General features: G+C 46.6%; 1 protein-coding gene across 3 annotated transcripts in view; it reads left to right on the top strand.

Moving 5' to 3' along the window:
- Window positions 1–18,030, top strand: part of Fnbp1 (formin binding protein 1) — a 92,403-nt gene extending 74,373 nt beyond the window's left edge. The window contains exons 7-11 of one of the 3 annotated variants that reach the window (XM_090330814.1): window positions 8,791–8,919; window positions 10,150–10,296; window positions 11,459–11,656; window positions 12,575–12,757; window positions 16,925–18,030. In XM_090330814.1, the coding sequence (XP_090186940.1) occupies window positions 8,791–8,919; window positions 10,150–10,296; window positions 11,459–11,656; window positions 12,575–12,757; window positions 16,925–17,287 (1,020 nt within the window). In that variant the 3' untranslated portion in view covers window positions 17,288–18,030. The remainder of the gene's footprint in view (window positions 1–8,790; window positions 8,920–10,149; window positions 10,297–11,458; window positions 11,657–12,574; window positions 12,758–16,924) is intronic. The other 2 variants (XM_090330813.1, XM_090330812.1) reach the window with 2 other exon arrangements.
- Window positions 18,031–18,036: the final 6 nt, after the last annotated feature.

Below are 18,036 nucleotides of genomic sequence, written 5' to 3'. Positions count from 1 at the left end.
TCATTTCTTCCAATTCCAGCAGCTTCTGTTTCACTTAATGTCTGGGACTTGGCTTCACCGGAGGCTGATGACCACAAGACACTAATTAACATGGCTGCTTCTTTGAATTCCAGTTGCTAACTCTGTCTGTGGTGTGACAGATCGCCTTCTTTCTGGCTTAATCATGAGATTTTTTACATAATCCAATTGGAGGAAGTGTTTTGAACGTTAATTCATTCTGTCAGTGCTGAAAAGGTGGTCAGTTTTCTTGGGACTTTGTATTCAACTTTTGTATGATATTATGACTCCTAAATGAATCCAGTGTTGACTTTTAGTTATTTTAAAGGTCTCTATCCATGTCCCTGTTGTAAAGAACCGGAAACCATGTACTATTTATGAGGGAAGGCAAAACTCGAAAGCCGTTTGTTTTATTATGGACACTGGGAATGAATCCAGGGCTTCTCGCATGCTAACTACACTTTCTACTAAATTTTAGGTTTTTAACTATTATAAAAAGTACATGTCTAATTTTGATTAAGTTCTAAATACTAAGTCCCAGTGATTGTAAGTAGAGATTCCCTTCTTGAACACTTGCTTGTTAAACTTGTCATTTAAAATATGATGTAAAAATCAACGTTAGTAAATTAAAAAAAAAAAAAAAAAAAGTACATGTGCCGGAGCCAGTGTCTCATGCCTGTAATCGTAACTACTTAGGAGGCTGAGACTGCAGTTTGAAACCATCCCTGGCAGGGAAATCCGTGCATGGGACTCTCAGCTCCACTAAAAACTATAAGGAAAACCAGAAGTAGAACTGTAGCTCAAGTGGTAGAGCCGCTAGCCTTGAGCACAAAAGCTCAGAGACAGTGCCTAGGCCCAGAAAAAAAAAAAAGTATATGTTCTAGGTGCCAGTAGCTCATACCTGTAATCCTGCCTACTCAGGAGGTTGAGATCTAAGATTGAGGTTCAAACCCAGCCCAGGAAGTGAAATCCATGAGACTCGTATCTCCAGTTAACCACCAAAAAGCTCAAAGTGAAGCCCTGCCTCAAGTGGTAGAGAGTGCTAGCTTTGAGCAAAAAAAAAGAAAAAGCTAAAAGACAGTGCCCACATCCTGAGTTCAAGGCCCAGAACTGGGGCGCCCCCCCCCCAAAATCATGTACTTTGTTTTTAATTTGTCTTACACATTTTCTAAGAGGTTGTTTTAAAGAGAAGAATGGAGCTGCAGCAGGAATCTGCACCACAGCTTAGCAAGGCGACATTCAATTCGATAATGAGCTGGCTGGGGATGATGGCAGGATGAGCAGCAGAGGTGACAAATCAGGGCCATTCTCCTCCCCTGGAGCCTGTGTGACATCCCTCCCCCACCCCTCACAACAGGCAGGAAATACTCCCTCAAGTCTCACTGTAGCCAGCTAAGCAGCAGAGTGGTACATTTTTTTACCATTTGGGGAAAACAATCTCTAGCAAGATGTCTGCTCTCATTCTTCTGCGTATATGGAATGGCCCTGCTAGGGCTTTGATTTGCAGGTTGACATCTTTATTGAGAGAGCGCGTCTCTTGAGTGCCTACTTGCCTGACTCTTTGTTTGATACAAAATATCTGAGTAGTTCTCTCAAGTGTATACTCTGAGCACTTGAGCACACAGAATCGTTTTGTTTTTTTTAAAGAGGAAGTGATTAGTTTGAATGCAGGAAATACATTTTCTAACTGCAGCTTAATGGTTGAGACTTGAAAAGTTCAAAATGCTCTTCATTGAAAGCAAGAGAAAACGAAATAGAATTGAAGAGACTATAAAACATGGGTAGTGTTTTTCTCAGTCTTTTAAAAAACATAGTTGTATAAGTCAGATAATGAGTAGATTTCTTTTTTGGATAGAGTCACACCTTTCTTTACTTGTTCTCCAGTTTCTTCCTACCGTCTCTGCCCACCAATTGTGTATTCATTTCCCACATTTTGGAGTGTCATTCCCCACATACTGTAGTGTCTGCTAAATAGCATGCTTGCATTTGCTGAGATTCTTTCAGGAGTGGGTCAGGGTTGAAGTCAAATAGTATAGGGAAGATGGTTCCGTTGTTTGTCTCTGTCTTGTAAACAGCCCATATTTCACCATAAAACATAATTGTTAGCAAGCTTATAAATACAAAAATACCAATAAATGTCTGGTACCTGTGGCTCCTGCCTGTAATCCTAGCTACTCAGAAGGCTGGGGGTCTCCATTCAGAGCCAGCCTGGGGAAGACATGTTTGAGAGAATCTTCTCCCCACTTTACCCTAGAGAAGGCAGAAGTAAAGGCATGGATCTGTAGTAGAGCCAGCCTTGAGCAACAATGCCAAGCAAGAGCCAGAGGCTCTGTGTGCAGACCCCGATGCTGATGCACAAAACACTATTTTACCAGGCCTTACTGGTTTGTGTCTGGAATCCTAGTTACATCAGAGGCTGAGAACTGAGGATCTGGGTTCAAAGTCAGTCCAAGCAAGAAAGCCCATGAGACTCTTATCTCCAGTTAATCACTGAAAATGCTGGAAGTGGAGCTGTGGCTCAAATGGTAGAGCACTACCTTGAGGAAAAGAAAAAAGGTGTAGGGTCGGCGCCCAGGCCCCGAGTTTAACCTCTAAGACCAGCAGAAATTAAAAACATAAGCCACATGGGGCAGGTGTGTGGCTCAAGTAATTGGGAGGCTGCCTGCCTAGCAAGTGCAGGGTACCAATTTCAACCTCCCAGTACCACCAAGAAACCCCCAAAACAAAAAAAAAAAAAACCTCTATTTTGTCTTGGAAACTAAGAATGAGTAGCTACTTTCCTGGCACCAAACATATTGCACTTATTCCACAAGGGAAATGTGGGATCTCTGTTTCCCTAGCTTGTGGAGAGTCATTGTTGAGTCGCTTACGGAGTGTTCAACTCCAGAACTGACTGCCACGTGTTCTTCCTAAGACCTCCAGACCCTGGCGGTGGAGGATGGAGGTTGTCAGCAGGCAGACCTAGACTTCCAGAAGAGTCCAGACATCAGCGCAGAGTGAGCTGCAAGCCTGCTGAGCCATGGTTTCGGTGCAGCTGTCAGTGGCTTACACCTGTAATCCTAGCTACTCAGGAAGCTGAGGATTGCAGTTCAGAGCCAGCCTGGGCAGGAAAATCCATGAGACTCTTATCTCCAGTCAATCACCAAAAAGCCAGAAGTAAAGTTGTGGCTCAAGTGTAGAGTGCCAGCCTTGAGTGCAAAAGCTAGGGAATAGCGTCCATGTCCCAAATTCCCACCCCAGCAGAAAGGAAGGGAGGGGAGGAAAAGAAAGGGAAGGAGGGAGAGAAAGAGAAGGAAAGAAAAAAAGAAAGAGAAGGAAGGAAGAGGAGGAAAGGGGTGGGGGGACCATAAGGGAAGTCTCAAGTCTCCAGTGGCTCTGGGCTGCCCCTGGAAAGCCGTGATCCTTTCTCACCTCTCCTCCTGCCCACGTGTTGGCTTAGGCATGCCTGGGCGGTGTGCCCTCACCTGAGTGAACTGCTCTTCCCAGTTGTGTTTTTCAAAGTGGGCAACTGAGGAACTGGGAAATAGAAGGCCTTTTCTTCACACTGCTTAGCAAGTAAATGGCCTGGGAAAATTGGGATGCTGGTCTCCTAGGCTGGCTTCCTCTCCCAGCCTTCCCTAAGTGGACTGTAACTACAGTCCAGGGCAAAGAAAAGCTCAGGAAATTGCTGGCATAGTTCAAGCAGATTTCTTTGGTTAACTTATTTTGAAGCTTTTCTCTGTTTTGTGTTTTAACAGCCCTTGTAATTTATGAAAGGCAGACTCATTGTTTTGGCAATGAGGGGGGTCTCTGACAGAAATCCTGTACTCTGAATAGGGAAATTTTTTTAATGTATTCTTAGTTTAGAACTTGAAAATATATTCTTAGTTTCAACAGTTTCCAGGAAATTTTAAATATGCCATTTATTTGTACAACAACATCAACTCTGGACAAAGGGTGGCTTTATCTCTCTCTATTCTCACCCTCTCTCTCTCTCTCTCTCTCTCTCTCTCTCTCTCTCTCTCCCTCTCCCTCTCCCTCTCCCTTCCTCCCTTCCCCCCTCTCTCCCCCTCCCTTCCTCTGTCTCTCCCTCCCTCCCTTTCCCTGCCTTTCTCCTTCCCTCCCTCCCCCCTCCCATCTTCCTCTCTCTCTCTCTCTCTCTCTCTCTCTCTCTCTCTCTCTCTCTCTGTCTCTCTCTCTCTCTCTCTCTCTCTCTCTCTCTCTCTCTCTCTCTCTCTCTCTCTCTCTCTCTCTCCTCTCCCCTCTATAGACAAGCCATTCTCTTCTAGAACTCAGCCTCAAAATTGATCATTTTTTCTCCTCTCTTTGGTAAAATAAAATAACCTTTGATTTTTACATATAGAAAGCCTGGCAAGCCAGGCACCAGAGATTCATGCCTACTCAGGAGGCTGAGATCTGAGGATCGTGGTTCAGAGCCAGCCTGGGCAGGAAAGTTCATGAGACTGTTACCTCCAATTAACCACCAGAAAACTGGAAGTGGCCCTGTAGCTTAAAGTGGTAGAACACTAACCTTGAGCAAAAGAACTGAGGGATAGCATCTGGGCCCCAAGTTCAGGCCTCATGACAGAACACCTCCTCCTCCCATCCCCCCAAAGGAAAAAAAGTCATTCATAGCGGGGTACAGTAGCTCATGTCTGTAATCCTAGTTACTCAAGAGGCTAAGATCTGAGGCTCACTGCTCTAAGGCAGCTTAGGCTGCTAAGTCCATGGGACCCTTAGCTCCAATTAGCTCCCAACCTCTGCAAGTGGAGCGCCAGCTCAAGTGGTAGAGTGCTCTGTTGAGCACAAAAGCTCAGGGACAGTGCCCAGGTCTGGAGCTCAAACCTCAGGACCAGCACCAGGTGGGGGGGGGGGGAGAAAGAAAGAAAGGGGGGCCGGGAGTTTGGCCTAGTGGTAGAGTGCTTGCCTAGCGTGCTCGAATATCCGGGTTCGATTCATCGGTACCACATACATAGAAAAAAAAGCCAGAAGTGGTGCTGAGGCTCAAGTGGTAGAGCTCTAGCCTTGAGAAAGTCCAAGGACAGTGCTCAGGCCCTGAGCCGAAGCCCAAGACTGGCAAAAAAAAAGAAAAAAAGAAAAAGAAAGAAAGAAAGGAAAAAAGCAAGCAAGCCACCCAGCCAGGCATTGATGACTTACATTTATAATTGTAGCTACTCAGGAGGTTGAGATCTACAGGACTGCCACTCAAAAAACCTTCCCCAAAATAACTCACCAAGTCTCTGTGTCTACAGCCTGTGCTGTTCTTTACAGAAGGCTGGGGAGAGATCCCCGGGGGCTTTTAGGGGACTTTCTGTGGAAGGTGTGTGAATAAATCAGAGAATGTTGTAAATATTTGAAGTCTACGTGGGAGCTCCTTGGCCCTTTTTTTTAATATGCAAAATAATATACTAAATATTAGGTCATTGAAATGGTTCTTTTGGAGGTGAGGAAGTTGGGAGGCAGATGGACCACTTGGGGGGCAGGCTGTCATTCCGGGAGGAGAGGCACTTTGAGGGTGATTGCAGTTAGCATTTGGGGATATATTAGGATATTTACTGGTGGACACAACAGGAAGCGGAACCGGCATATGGTCAGGAATGGAAACAGGCCAGTAACAAAGAGGAGGAACTGGAGAGAGGAAGAAACCAAGCTGCGATGAGATGATGAACCCGTTCTGAGTTCTGTCAGGGCCTTAAGGAACTGAGAAGCCCTTGGGTCAGAAGGCCGTTCCTGGGGACATGGCCATCCCACTTTCATTTGGGAAGTGTGACAGGTAACAGGGAAGTATATACTGGAGCACCCCACCCCCCCACACCCACCCATGCACACACCTGCACCATGACTGGAGGAAACAAGTGATTGTGCCTTCAGCGGGGTGCCAGGGGTGCCGGGTACCGTGGCTCACCCCTGTAATCCTAGCTATTCTGGAGGCTAAGATCTCAGGATCAAGATTCAAAGCCAGCCTGGGTACAAAAGGACCTGAGACTCATCTCCAACTAATCTCTGGAAAATTGGAAGTGGGGCTTGGCTGAAGGGTAGGGCGGTAGCATGGAGCTGAAGAGCTCAGAGACAGCACCCAGGCCGAGATCAGGCTCCATCATACACGCACACACAGAGTTCAGTGTGCCTTCAACTTACATCAGCCTCTGACTTGAGAGAAAACCAGAAAGGGCCAGAGACAAACCCAGTGGGGGGCGGGGGGGTGTTGGCTCAAGTGGTAAAGCATCTTCTGCCTAGCAAGCACTGGGCTCAGTTCAGACCTTAGTACTACCAAAAAATTTGTTTTTAAAAAATGGGACAGAAAACTTCAGCATGAGGCCAGGAGTCTGGCCTAGTGGTAGAGTGCTTGCCTAGCATGCACGAAGACCTGGGTTCGATTCCTCGGTACCACATACATAGAAAAAGCTGGAAGTGGTGCTGTGGTTCAAGTGGTAGAGCTCTAACCTTGAGAAAACCCAAGAATAAGTGCTCAGGCCCTGAGTTGAAGCCCAGGACTGACAGAAAAAGAAAAGGCTTCAGCATTTCTTTCTGTTTGCATTTGTGTATTCTTCCTACTTCCTTTCCTGCTTCCTTTCACAAATAGCTGTTACTCTTCCAGAACATTTGATCAGTAAAGTAAAAGCACAGACAACCAAAAAGTCGCATGTGTATGTTGGAACACAGCCCCCTTCTTGGCATGTTCTTGGCACCATATAGGGAGATGGCTAAGTCAGCTGAGGGCCAGGCTGTGTCTTCACCTGGCAAGGGGTAGGTTTATGTGGTGTGGATTTCAGATTGTATTAGTGTCATGAGATAACCTGCTGCCCAGTCACCCGTGACAGGAGCGAGCTTAGGGTAGGATTACTAAGGGCATTTCAGCCTCTGTATATGTGGAAGATGCTGTAGGGTGTAGAGGTAGGTGTGTGTGTGTGTGTGTGTGTGTGTGTGTGTGTGTGTGTGTGTGTGTGTGTACCAAGGCCTAGGAACTGTCCATTAGTTTTTACATGATATTCATTAGAAATAATCTCACCATCTTTTCTGCCTGGGCTGGCTTTGAACCATAATCTTCAGATCTTAGCCAAACACAGAACCTGTATCTTGTCAGAAATTACCCCATTTTTTTTTTAAGTCTGTGATTAACCAAACCAGGAATTAGAAGAGGAAAAAATTTTTATTTAAGAGTGGGGTGTCACTGTGCTGCCAGACTGGCCTTGAAGTCCTAGGTTGAGTTGATTCTCCCATCTCCATCGCTTGTGTAGCTGAATTACACATCTGTAATCCATACCTGGCTCAAATGTATATTTTTTTCTTTTTTTTTTGTCGGCCATGGGATTTGAACTTTAGGCCTCATCGCCATCCCTGTGCTCTTCAGCTCAAAATTAGTGCTCTACTACTTGAACCACAGTGCCATTTCCGGTTTTCTAGTGGTTATTGGAGATAAAAGTCTCAGGGACTTTCTTCCACAGGCTAGCTTTGAACCATGATCTTCAGATCTCAGCATCCGCATAGTTAGAAGTAAGCCACCAGCACCTGGCTAATTTATTTTATTTTATTTTTTGTCAGTCTTGGAGCTCAAACTCAGGGCATGGACACTGTCCAGCAGCTTCTTTTTGGTCAAGGCTAATGGCCTGCCACTTGAGCCTCAGCGCTGCTTCTGGGTTTTTTGAGTAGTTTACTGGAGATAAGAGTCTCACAGGGACATTTCTGCCCAGGCTAGCTTCAAACCATGATGTGCGTGTCTCAGCCTTCTGAGTAGTAGGAGTACAAAAATGTGCTACCAATGCTCAGCTTATTATTGATTTTTTTTTTTTTGCCAGTCCTGAGGCTTGAACTCAGGGCTTGAGCACTGTTCTTTGGCTTCCTCAAGGCTAGTGCTCTACCATGTGAGCCACAGCCCTACTTCCGACTTTTCTATGTATGTGGTACTGAGGACTCAAACCCGGGTCTCTGTGCATGCTCAGCAAGCCCTCCACCACTAGGTCAAAGTCCAGGCCCCTTATCAATTTTTTAAGGAGAAACTCCTCAGAGTGCTCTAAACACAACTAACAAGGAAGAAGGCAGGGGCGGGGGACACAAAAAACACAAATAGTATACCAAATGGCTTTCTTGAAAATTTATACCCAAAGTAAATATAGCCGAAGGGTTTTAGCCAGGCTTACTTTGAACATGTGTAATAGGCCTCTTTTACTTATGAACTCTACTGCAGATTAGACTTTTAAATATATAGGTTCCAGATAAGTGCAGGCGGCTCACACTTGTAATCCTAGCTACTTAGGACCTGAGATCTGATGAGCGTGGCTTAAAGTCAACCCAGGCAGAAAAGCTCATGAGACTCGTATCTCCAGTTAACCATCAGAAAGCCAGAAGTGCACCAGACTTGAGCAAAAAAGCCAAGTATACACTGGAGACCCTGAGTTCTGGTCCCAGTCCTGGCTACACACACACACACACACACACACACACACACGCACGCACGCACGCACGCACGCACGCGCACACACACACACACACACACAGTGTATAGGTTCCTGCCAGGATCAATGGGAAGAGGAACGTGGGAGCTGGCCCAAAGGGAAGAGGGCAACTGTGTCAAGGTGGACAGTCCGTGCCATGTCCTGTCCCCCTGTCCCCACAGCAGTGTGGGGTTGTGGTGACCGGCAGCACGTCCATTACCTGAAGGAAGCACACATTCAAGACCGAGCTTGAAAACAGCACCTCCTCACCCCTATCCCGCCCTTTCCACCCCCTTGCCAGAGTTAACTTTGGCCCCCGTGGCAGCTCTAGGTTTATCTGGTGTGGGTAAACACGAGGCCTCTCTCTGGCTCTTGCTCTAAGGCGCGGCAGCAAGCTCAAATCCGGCACCAGATGGCAGAGGACAGCAAAGCAGATTACTCCTCCATCCTCCAGAAATTCAACCACGAGCAGCACGAGTACTACCACACGCACATCCCCAGCATCTTCCAGGTGAGTCCTCCACATCCACGTCCCCGCAGCCCCCGGGAGTCCTCACCCCTGGCTTCTTCCAAGGAAGGCCTCCCACTTGCAGGTCCCATTCTGCTTTGGGAAGGCCTGAGTTGCTCCTGAACCAGGCAGGATGGCTAGACCTGTTCGTGTGTGTGTGTGTGTGTGTGTCTGTCTGTCTGTCTGTCTGTCTTATATCTGTGTGTTCATGTTTGCTCATGCTATACTAGGGCTCGGATGCTGGTGCTGTATGCCTGTCATCTGAGGATTGCTGTTCAAAGTCAGCCTGGGCAGGAAAGCCTATGAGTCGCTTCTCTCAATGAACCATTAGAAAACTGGAGGTGGCACTGTGGCTCAAAATGGAAGAATGCTAACCTTAGGCAAAAGAGCTCAGAGACAATGCCTAGGCCCTGAGTTCAAGACCCAAGACATGTCAACAAAAGGAAAAAAGTTGGCCGGGAGTGGGGCCTGGTGGTGGCATGCCTGTCTAGCATGCACAAAGCTCTGGGTTCGATTTCCCAGAACCACATACACAGAAAAAGCTGGAAGTGGCACTGTGGCTAAAATGGCAGAGTGCTAGCCTTGAGCAAAATGTGTCCAAGGAGAGTGCCCAGGCCCTGAGTTCAAGCCCCAGGACTGGCAATTAATAAGGCCATGATTGTGCAAGTCGCATTTTAATGATTTATAAAATGTGAATACAACTGGTCAGTATAGAAACGCAGTAAAGGGCTAGGAGCGTGGCCTAGTGGTAGAGTGCTTGCCTAGCATTCATGAAGCCCTGGGTTTGATTCCTTGGTACCATATACTCAGAAAAAGCCAGAAGTAGCACTGTGGCTCAAGTGGCAGAGCGCTAGCCTTGAGCAAAAAGTGCCCAAGGGAAGTGGGCAGGCACAGTAAAGGTAAGGGTTGCTGGGAGTCCAGCATCATTAGCACTAACAACTGACCAGAAGCAACTCCGTGCCAAGCATGGCGGCTCACACCTGTTACCCTAGCTGCTTGGGAGGCTCAGACGTGGAGGGTTCAGGTTTGAAGTCAGCCTGGCAGAAAAGCCTGTGAGACGCCATCTCCAATTAGCTAGCTAAAAAGTTAGCCTGGGGGTATGACTAGAGTGGAAGAGTGCCAGCCACGAGCAAGCAAGCCAAGAGCTCGGGCCCTGCGTTCAAATCCCAGTACTGGCCCCATGCTTAAGTAGTAACAGGGTGTGTTTATTTGACACAAAGTCTGGCATTGCAGAAAATCCAGGAGATGGAGGAGCGGAGGATCGTGAGGATGGGCCAGTCCATGAAGACGTATGCAGAGCTGGACCGACAGGTGATCCCCATCATTGGCAAGTGCTTGGATGAAATCGTAAAGGCAGCGGAGTCCATTGATCAAAAGAACGTAAGTACTGAGCTGGCGCCCCGCCCGCCGCCCGCCCGCCCAGCGCTCACAGCCCCTTCAGTGGGGTCTCCATCCTTCCATGCTGTGGGTTTTGGAACTGTCCCTGACCCCTCCTTCATACCAGCTGACCACCCGCTGCCTCAAAATACATTCAGAGCCCAGCCAGCCATCACCACTGCTGCTAGAATGGAATGTCTGTGCAGCTACCCCCTGGCTTGTTGGTTGAGATGTAGTCCAGTGTTTCAGCCAGGCTGGCCTTGAGCTACTGCCCTCCCAGTCTCTGCCTCCTGAGTAGCTGGGATTAACTGGAGGGGTAGCTGAAGTCAGTGAAATGCCTACCTAGCAAGACAAGGCCTTGAATTTCAATCCCAATACCACCTCAGAAGAGAGAAAAAAAGTCCCGATGGGAACCAGAGATTTCTTCTGCTGTGTCTTCAAAGAAAACTGTATTATCGTGTACTGACTTCACAGTTTTACATTGAGGGTTTTTTTGTTTGTTTGGTTTGGTTTTGGTTTTGGTGTGGGGCTTGAACTCTGGGCTTGGGCACTATCCCTGAGCTCTTCAACTCAAGGCTAGCACTCTACCTCTTGAGCCACAGCACCACTTCCAGTGGTTAATTGGAGATAAGAGTTTCGGGGATTTTCATAACCAGGCTGGCTTTGAACTTCGATTCTCAGCCTCCTGAGTTGCTAGGGTTACAGGCATGAGCCACCAGTAATGTCTACATTGAGATTTTTGTTTTTTGTGCTAGGACTAAGGTTTGAACTCAAGCCCTGGGTGCTGTCTCTTAGCTTTTCCCCTCAAGGCAGGTGTTTTACCACTTGAGCCACAGCTCTACTTTTGTTCTGTTTCTCCCACCCTCTTCAGTCATGGGGCTTGAACTTGGAGTGCTATCCCTGAGCTCTTTTGCTCAAAGTTGGTGCCATTTCTGTTTTCCTAGTGTTTATTGGAGTAAGAGGCTCACTTTCCTGCCCTTGCTGGCTTTGAACTATGATCCTCAGACTTCAGCGTCCTGGGTAGCTAGGATTATAGGGGTGAGGCCCCAACACCTACCTCATTTTTGTCTTTCTGGTGGTTAATTAGAGTAGTATCTTGTGTCATAGTGACTAGTCAGGTAAGAAGTCCCTGCGTGTGTCTGACACCTCCATGGTCTCATTTCAGGATTCCCAGCTGGTGGTGGAGGCTTATAAATCAGGATTTGAGCCCCCCGGTGACATTGAATTTGAGGATTACACCCAGCCCATGAAGCGCACCGTGTCTGACAACAGCCTCTCAAATTCCAGAGGGGAAGGCAAGCCTGAGCTCAGACTGGCCGGCAAAGCCAAAGGAAAGCTATGGCCGTTCATCAAGAAAAACAAGGTAGTGATGGTTTACGCTCCGCGCGAAAATGAGCTTGACAAAGCGCACAGATTTTGAGTTGATCTTGTAGTGTCAGTAAAATGTAAGGTCTACAATCGGAAGTTTCCAAAGGAAATGAACAAGACGAAAAGCTAGTACGCTGTCACATTGTAGAACAGCGTTTCCTTTCGGTGGTGGTGTCTGCCATGGCCCTTGTCTGACTTCAGATGTTTTGTCACCCTGCCGTGTCACCCACACTAACCACTGATTGACCGTGTGTGGTTCCTTCACACGTCCCTGCCACCCTCGTCCTCCTGTACTGCTGGACGCCTCTGCTGGGAGAGAGGGTCCATAACCATTTATCCGCACGTCTAATTGACCACCTTCCCGGGCCTCGGTCATGACTGGGTTCTAAGTTCATGTTAACCTGTGTTTCTGTGAGCATTTCCATCTTCTCTCCGTGGTGTAGTCCGTAGGTGCATGATGCGTTAACCTGAACAAATATTACTGCTTTAACCTTAGAATGATCGGACATTTCATTCCAAGACTCTGGTGCTGTATTCACATCCTTAGCCTTTTCCTCTCCCCTCCATCAAGCTCTATTAGTTTAGGTGGTGTAGAAACATTGTCCCCTCCCCCCACCCCTCCGCTTCTACTGGTTTTGGAAACACTAATGAGCGCTGTAGCCTGCACGTGAATGTCGCATGAGCTTCGTGTCGGGTACTTCTTGTTCCTCTGTCGCTTTACTTACCGAATCTCTCACTTTCACCCTGTCATCTTACACCTCCCACGTGCTTCCTTTTGGACCATGGCCTAAATATTTAATGGTTTGTGTGTGTTTTACTTGCTTTGGATTTCAAATATGATTTGATCCTTATTTTTGTTTATGTCTTCTTGTTTCTGATTTTATTCTGTCGCTACTCCATCTCTCACATGTAGCTTATGTCCCTTTTAACATCCCCCCATCAGCCTCCCCCTCCCCCCCCTGCCTCTGCCTCACCTTCTGCTGTTCCCAACGGCCCCCAGTCTCCCAAGCAGCCAAAGGAACCCCTCTCCCATCGCTTTAACGAGTTCATGATCTCCAAACCCAAGATCCACTGCTTCAGGAGCCTAAAACGCGGGGTAAGTTCTGCTGTGGAATCCGGCATCTCTTCACACACTTGCGTTGCACGTTTTGTTCTGCGTAACTGATTTTATTTGTGAATGAGTGCATTCATTGTGTTTTCCCCCATGACATGAAACAAAAATGGAACCTAGGACTTGTTGCTGGGAAAAAGACAGAAAGAAAGAAAGAGGAGGAGGGCGGGGAGAAAAAGCAGGAAACAGGATGGATGGATCAATGGATGATGGATGGATGAATAGATAAATGAAGGATAGAAAAAGAATGGATAAACTGAACAGGGATGGGTGGATAGATGAGGAGTCGGGTGGATTGATCATAGATAAACGGATAATGAACGGATAGAAAGAGAAGGCCAGCCAGTCCCCAGTTCTGTCTGGCTCATAGTACTTTCGAGAAGGAAAGACTTGTGCTTCCTTTCCCGTTAAAAAGCATCTGCTGTTAATTTTTCACCTTTGGTTTCACCAATAAAAAGGAAACTTAGATTTGGTTTCTAAAATTAATGGAGTAGGAGATGGGGAATTGGAAATGACCGTGTGTACAGAAAATGCTTGCTTACTAATCACGGAAGCAGTGTGTCATGTAGATTCCCCTCCTGAGCAAGGCCTCGGCTCAAAGGGGAAGCGGGCAAGACAGTGTGGTTTTGTTATTTTAGTTATTTAGGATGGTGATACAATGTCTCTTGACAGGGAGGTGTGGGGAGCCCACATGTACAAGCAACCCCAGTCCAAAGTCAGCCTGGAAATACCCCAAATCTGAAACCTTCTGAGGGGTGATGTGAGATACCCAATGGAAAATTCAGCCCCTCAGCTCACTGCAAGTGAGCTGTAACCCAGAGGTAGAGATCCCACTTACCCAGTGTGCCCAGGCCCCAAACGCCACCCCCCAAACAACCACAGGTGTCCTAAAAATAGTATATAACATATATAGGAAAGAGCAATGGTTTTCCTGTTTAGACTTGGATTCTTTCCCTCTTCTCCTCCCCCCCCCCCAGCTCTCCTCTCCCAGAAATCTCATCGTGTATGTACACCCCCAGAAATCGTATCGTGTATGTACAAAATCCAGCACGTCCAGCCCTGGGCATTTCTGGTAGAGACCAGAAGCCTGTATTTCTCTTTGGAGGATCAAGTTACAACAGCATGGGCTCCTTCCTATGTTAGGTTCTGTTCTGAGCCCTCAGCTGCCCCTTCCCAGCCTCCTGAGACGCATAGCTACCAACATTTCCCAGACATGGAGGTGTGGAAAGAAGCAGACAGAGTGGATCCAGGGTTTAAGGTTTGCGCCTAATGTCTCAAGTTGGTAAATCCTGTCCCCTGGAAGATGCCATACAATGTCAGCAGAAGATGTGGGGACAGACACCTCTCACCAGCCCCCATAGGCAAGGGCCGAGCTCACAGGGAAAAGGAAGCCAGCATCTGCTGGAAACTGGAGTCCCAAATTTGGTTTTCCTTCTGGAATGTCAAGTGCTATATGGATTGGCTAGGAAAAATAGCTAGATAAGAGAAATGTTCACATTCACAGTGCAGTGGTTGCCCTAAGGCTGCAACCTGATCTTCATATTCCTTTGAGTCTGCAAAAATTAAACTATGTACGACAGAATATAATTTCATTTACATATATTTGCTAATAAGGTCATTAGCTATTAAATTCAAGGTCAAAAATTCAAGTTCATACTGGGTACCAGTGGTTCGTGCTACTCAGGAGGCTGAAATCTAAGGATCGCAGCTCACAGCCCCAGTCAGGAAAGTCCGTGAGACTCTTCCAACAAAAAGCCAGGAGAAATGCTGTGCTTAAGTGTCAGCCTGGAGTGAAAAAGCTAAAAGAGTTCCAAGCCCTGAGGTGAAGTCCCAGTCCCAGTACTAAAAGGAAAAATAAATAAATAAATAATGAAATATGAGAGATCACAAGGTTTTTACAAAGTTGGGGAAATACCTTGTTTTAAGGTTTCCCAGCATAGCAGGGAAAGAATTCGAAACTTCATTTCCTAATGATGTCAAGAGAGCCGTTGTTAGAATGAGTGTAGCTGAGATGTGGATGACGGATTGTGTCGAGCTCTGTCATTAGGCCTGGCTGAGGAGTCTGCAGCTTCCTGGCTCAATTACCCTGACTTTTAAAACTCCATTCATGATTCATCAAAGACCTTCCAAAAAAGACCAGGGTGAGCAAGGCTGTAAAGTATGACATTAACCGTAAGTCACTTACTTGTCTCAGCCTCTGGAAAGCTTTCCCAAGTATGCATTCAAGTTATTTGCAACCAACATCCGTCCGTCAGTCCGTCCGTCCTCTGGACTGTCATGACACGCCATGTGAATGGTCATGGATGCCTACCATTTGTGTCTCTCGTCCCCATTTCTCTCTATGTCATATGATCATAAAATCTTCTGAGTGTTTAACAAGAGACCAGAGAGTTGTTGGTATTTAGCCAGGTGTTGGTGGCTCACACCTATAGTACCAGCTATTCAGGAGGTGGAGATCTGAAGGTCACAATTTAAAGCCAACCTTGGCAGAAAAGTCCTTGAGACTTTTATCTGCAATTTACCACCAAAAAATTGAAAGAGCCGCGCCTCTAGTATTAGAACAATTACCTTCAGCAAAAAAGCAAAGCAAGAGTACGTGGTCAGCCAGGCAGTGGTGGCTCACGCCTGTAATCCCAGCTACTCAGGAAGCTGAGATCTGAGGATCGAAGTTCAAAGCCAGCCTGAGAAGAAAGTCAATGAGACTTTTATCTCCAATTAACCACCAGCTTAAGGGGTAGGGTGGTAGCCTTGAACTGAAGAGCTCAGGGACAACGCCCAGGCTCAGAGGTCCAGCCCCATGACTGACAAAAAGAAAAAGGGCAAGGCAGAACAGACACCAAAAATATAAAATGAAGAAGAGAAAGATGGTTAGAAAGAATATATTACTTGTAAACAAACAAGAAATGGAACAGGAGACTGATGGATTGATTCAAGAAAATTCTTTTTTTTTTTTTAAAGTGGTGCTGTGGCTCAAGGGGTAGGGAAGTAGCCTTGAGCTGAAGAGCTCAGGGACAGCGCCCAGGCCCAGAGTTCAAGCCCATGATCAACCAAAAAAAAAAAAACAACTTTTTTTTTTTTTTAAACCACAATCAGCAAAATGAGTTTCATTTCTTGATCTTTACATCTGTACTCAGAAAACTACGCTTGAAAAACAAAAGGTCCTGATTGGTAAGCGTTTTCCTGAAGACAGAGCACTCATGTGCATACTTGGGGTAGCAGGCAAGACATGGAGAAGGACTTCCACTTCTCTCAGCTCCTGGCAATCTGTCCTTAGAGCTAGGTTTGACATCCTTCCCTCTAAGAAGAACGTATCAAGGAAGAAAGGGAGGGAAGGAGGAAGGGAAATACTATGCAGTTTGAAAAAAAACAAAGCCCACAACGTTAAACCTCAAGTTTGGGGTAAGGGCCTCAGCCTAAAAGGTGTCTCTGAAGGCCAGTGCTGAGAACGATGAGCCTCGGTCACCATCTCATTATTCATTGTCCTTAACTTGAGGCTGTGATGCCAAAGATGACTTAGTTAGAAAGCCTATCCTAGGAGAATAACACGTGTGATTTTAATCTCCAGTTTCTCACGTTTGCAGACTTCAATCGTCTGTTTCAATGATCAGCATGTAAATTTCCTGTGCAAACCTTTCTTAGCCTATCTGATTTTGTTTCTAAACAACTAAACCAGATAAAATATTTTTTTTGGTGTGGTTGTAAGCCATTGACATTTTTGTTTCTGGACATCTTTCAAGGTTGGTATGCCCAAAAGACCTCTATTATTTCATCAGAAGAAAGCTAAGGAGTGTGGCTCGAGAAGTAAAGCATTTGCTTAACAAATGCAAGGCCCTGAGTTCCAACTCCAGCACCATCAAACAAAGGAAAAATGAAAAATGCACTGAGATATATGTTCTCAAGTTGCAATCTACAAGGTGTAACTGGAGTGCTTGAACTGAAGATTTCTTTTGCCTGCCTATTAAGGGGCCTCGGTACCTAAAATGTGGATGTGCTTTTCCATCCATATTTTAGAGTGAACTGTACAGGAAAAAATGCCACCCGAGTTGAGAAACGATTGGGAATCTGAGCTAGTCACTTATGAGATGTCACTACCTCCTGATTGCTTGCATTTTTGTACTTATTTTGTCTTGTTCTCTCGCTGGTTGTTGGCAGACTCAGTCTCTGTATTGTCACAGAGACCTCATGAAGAAGACGCTAGGGAAGCCCACCTATGCCTTTGAGGCTAGGGATTATGTTGTAAGTTCTTCTGTGACGCAGCTTCACAGTCACAGCAGGGTCACTAACCACATTGACAGCACCAAGACTGGGGACTTGTGCAGCCAGAAACAAACAAACCAATTCCCAACAGAGAGAACCAGACCCTGGGGAGGGGAAACCCCAAACAAACAAACAACAAAAGTCTTCTATAAATTCAATGTCTACTTCACCCCGAAAACTTGCACGGCCAAAGACACCAAGTTCCCTCATAATTGTCAAATGGTCTTAATCTTGTCAGTCCCCCAAACTCGAGGTTGATTTCTTCCCCTCCCCGTGGTGCCCCCCCACCTTTTTTTTTTTTTTTTTCCATTCTGGTTCTGGAAAAAACCTTGAAAGGGATTGTCACTGCCAACTGAGATGCCACTGGCTGTGGTTTGATGGCAGAATGTTTCCAGAAAACTCAGCCAGCAGGGCGCAGTCACAGGAGTGACGCTCTGGCGGATGGCAGTTGGATGGCACTTATAAGGGAATCACGCCACCATGCCATGGAGGCTGGAGAGCAAGCGATCCGGGCCGAATGAGCAAGTGGAGTAGGACTCGATCTCACTTTGAGATCCATGCCTAGGTCCTTCTTTTCACTGTCCCCTTTCTTTGCCCGTGAGGTTAGTACCTGCGACTGTCCAATAACACGCGGCCATGTCAGCCCTGTCTCTGCCTGTGTTATTGACGCTTGTGGCTCACAAAGCTCTCTCCTTGTCGCCTCAGCCCAGACGGCTTCTTTCTGTGTAGCGATGCTCAGAGCTTAGTGGAGCCTCCAATTATTCTCCTAGCAGATGATCTGCTTTCTAATGAATGTCAAGTGATCTGAAAACTGCCTGGCTGATAACTTCACATGGCTTAGAGTCATGAGGACACAACTCCACATTCTGGGATGGCACTCGTCTAAGTGGCTGTTTGCTGGCCACAGGAGGAAACTGAACTTGGGAAGTCAGTATTTTCTGATTCCTATCGGGATTTGGGTGTGGTCGTCACCATGGTGGTTTGGTTTTCGTTTTGAAGTAATTCTC

Source organism: Megascapheus bottae, chromosome 3 (genome assembly GCF_031878675.1).
Source record: "Megascapheus bottae isolate mThoBot1 chromosome 3, mThoBot2.hap1, whole genome shotgun sequence".
Lineage (NCBI taxonomy): Eukaryota > Metazoa > Chordata > Mammalia > Rodentia > Geomyidae > Megascapheus > Megascapheus bottae.
This window is presented reverse-complemented; position numbering and strand designations above follow the sequence as displayed.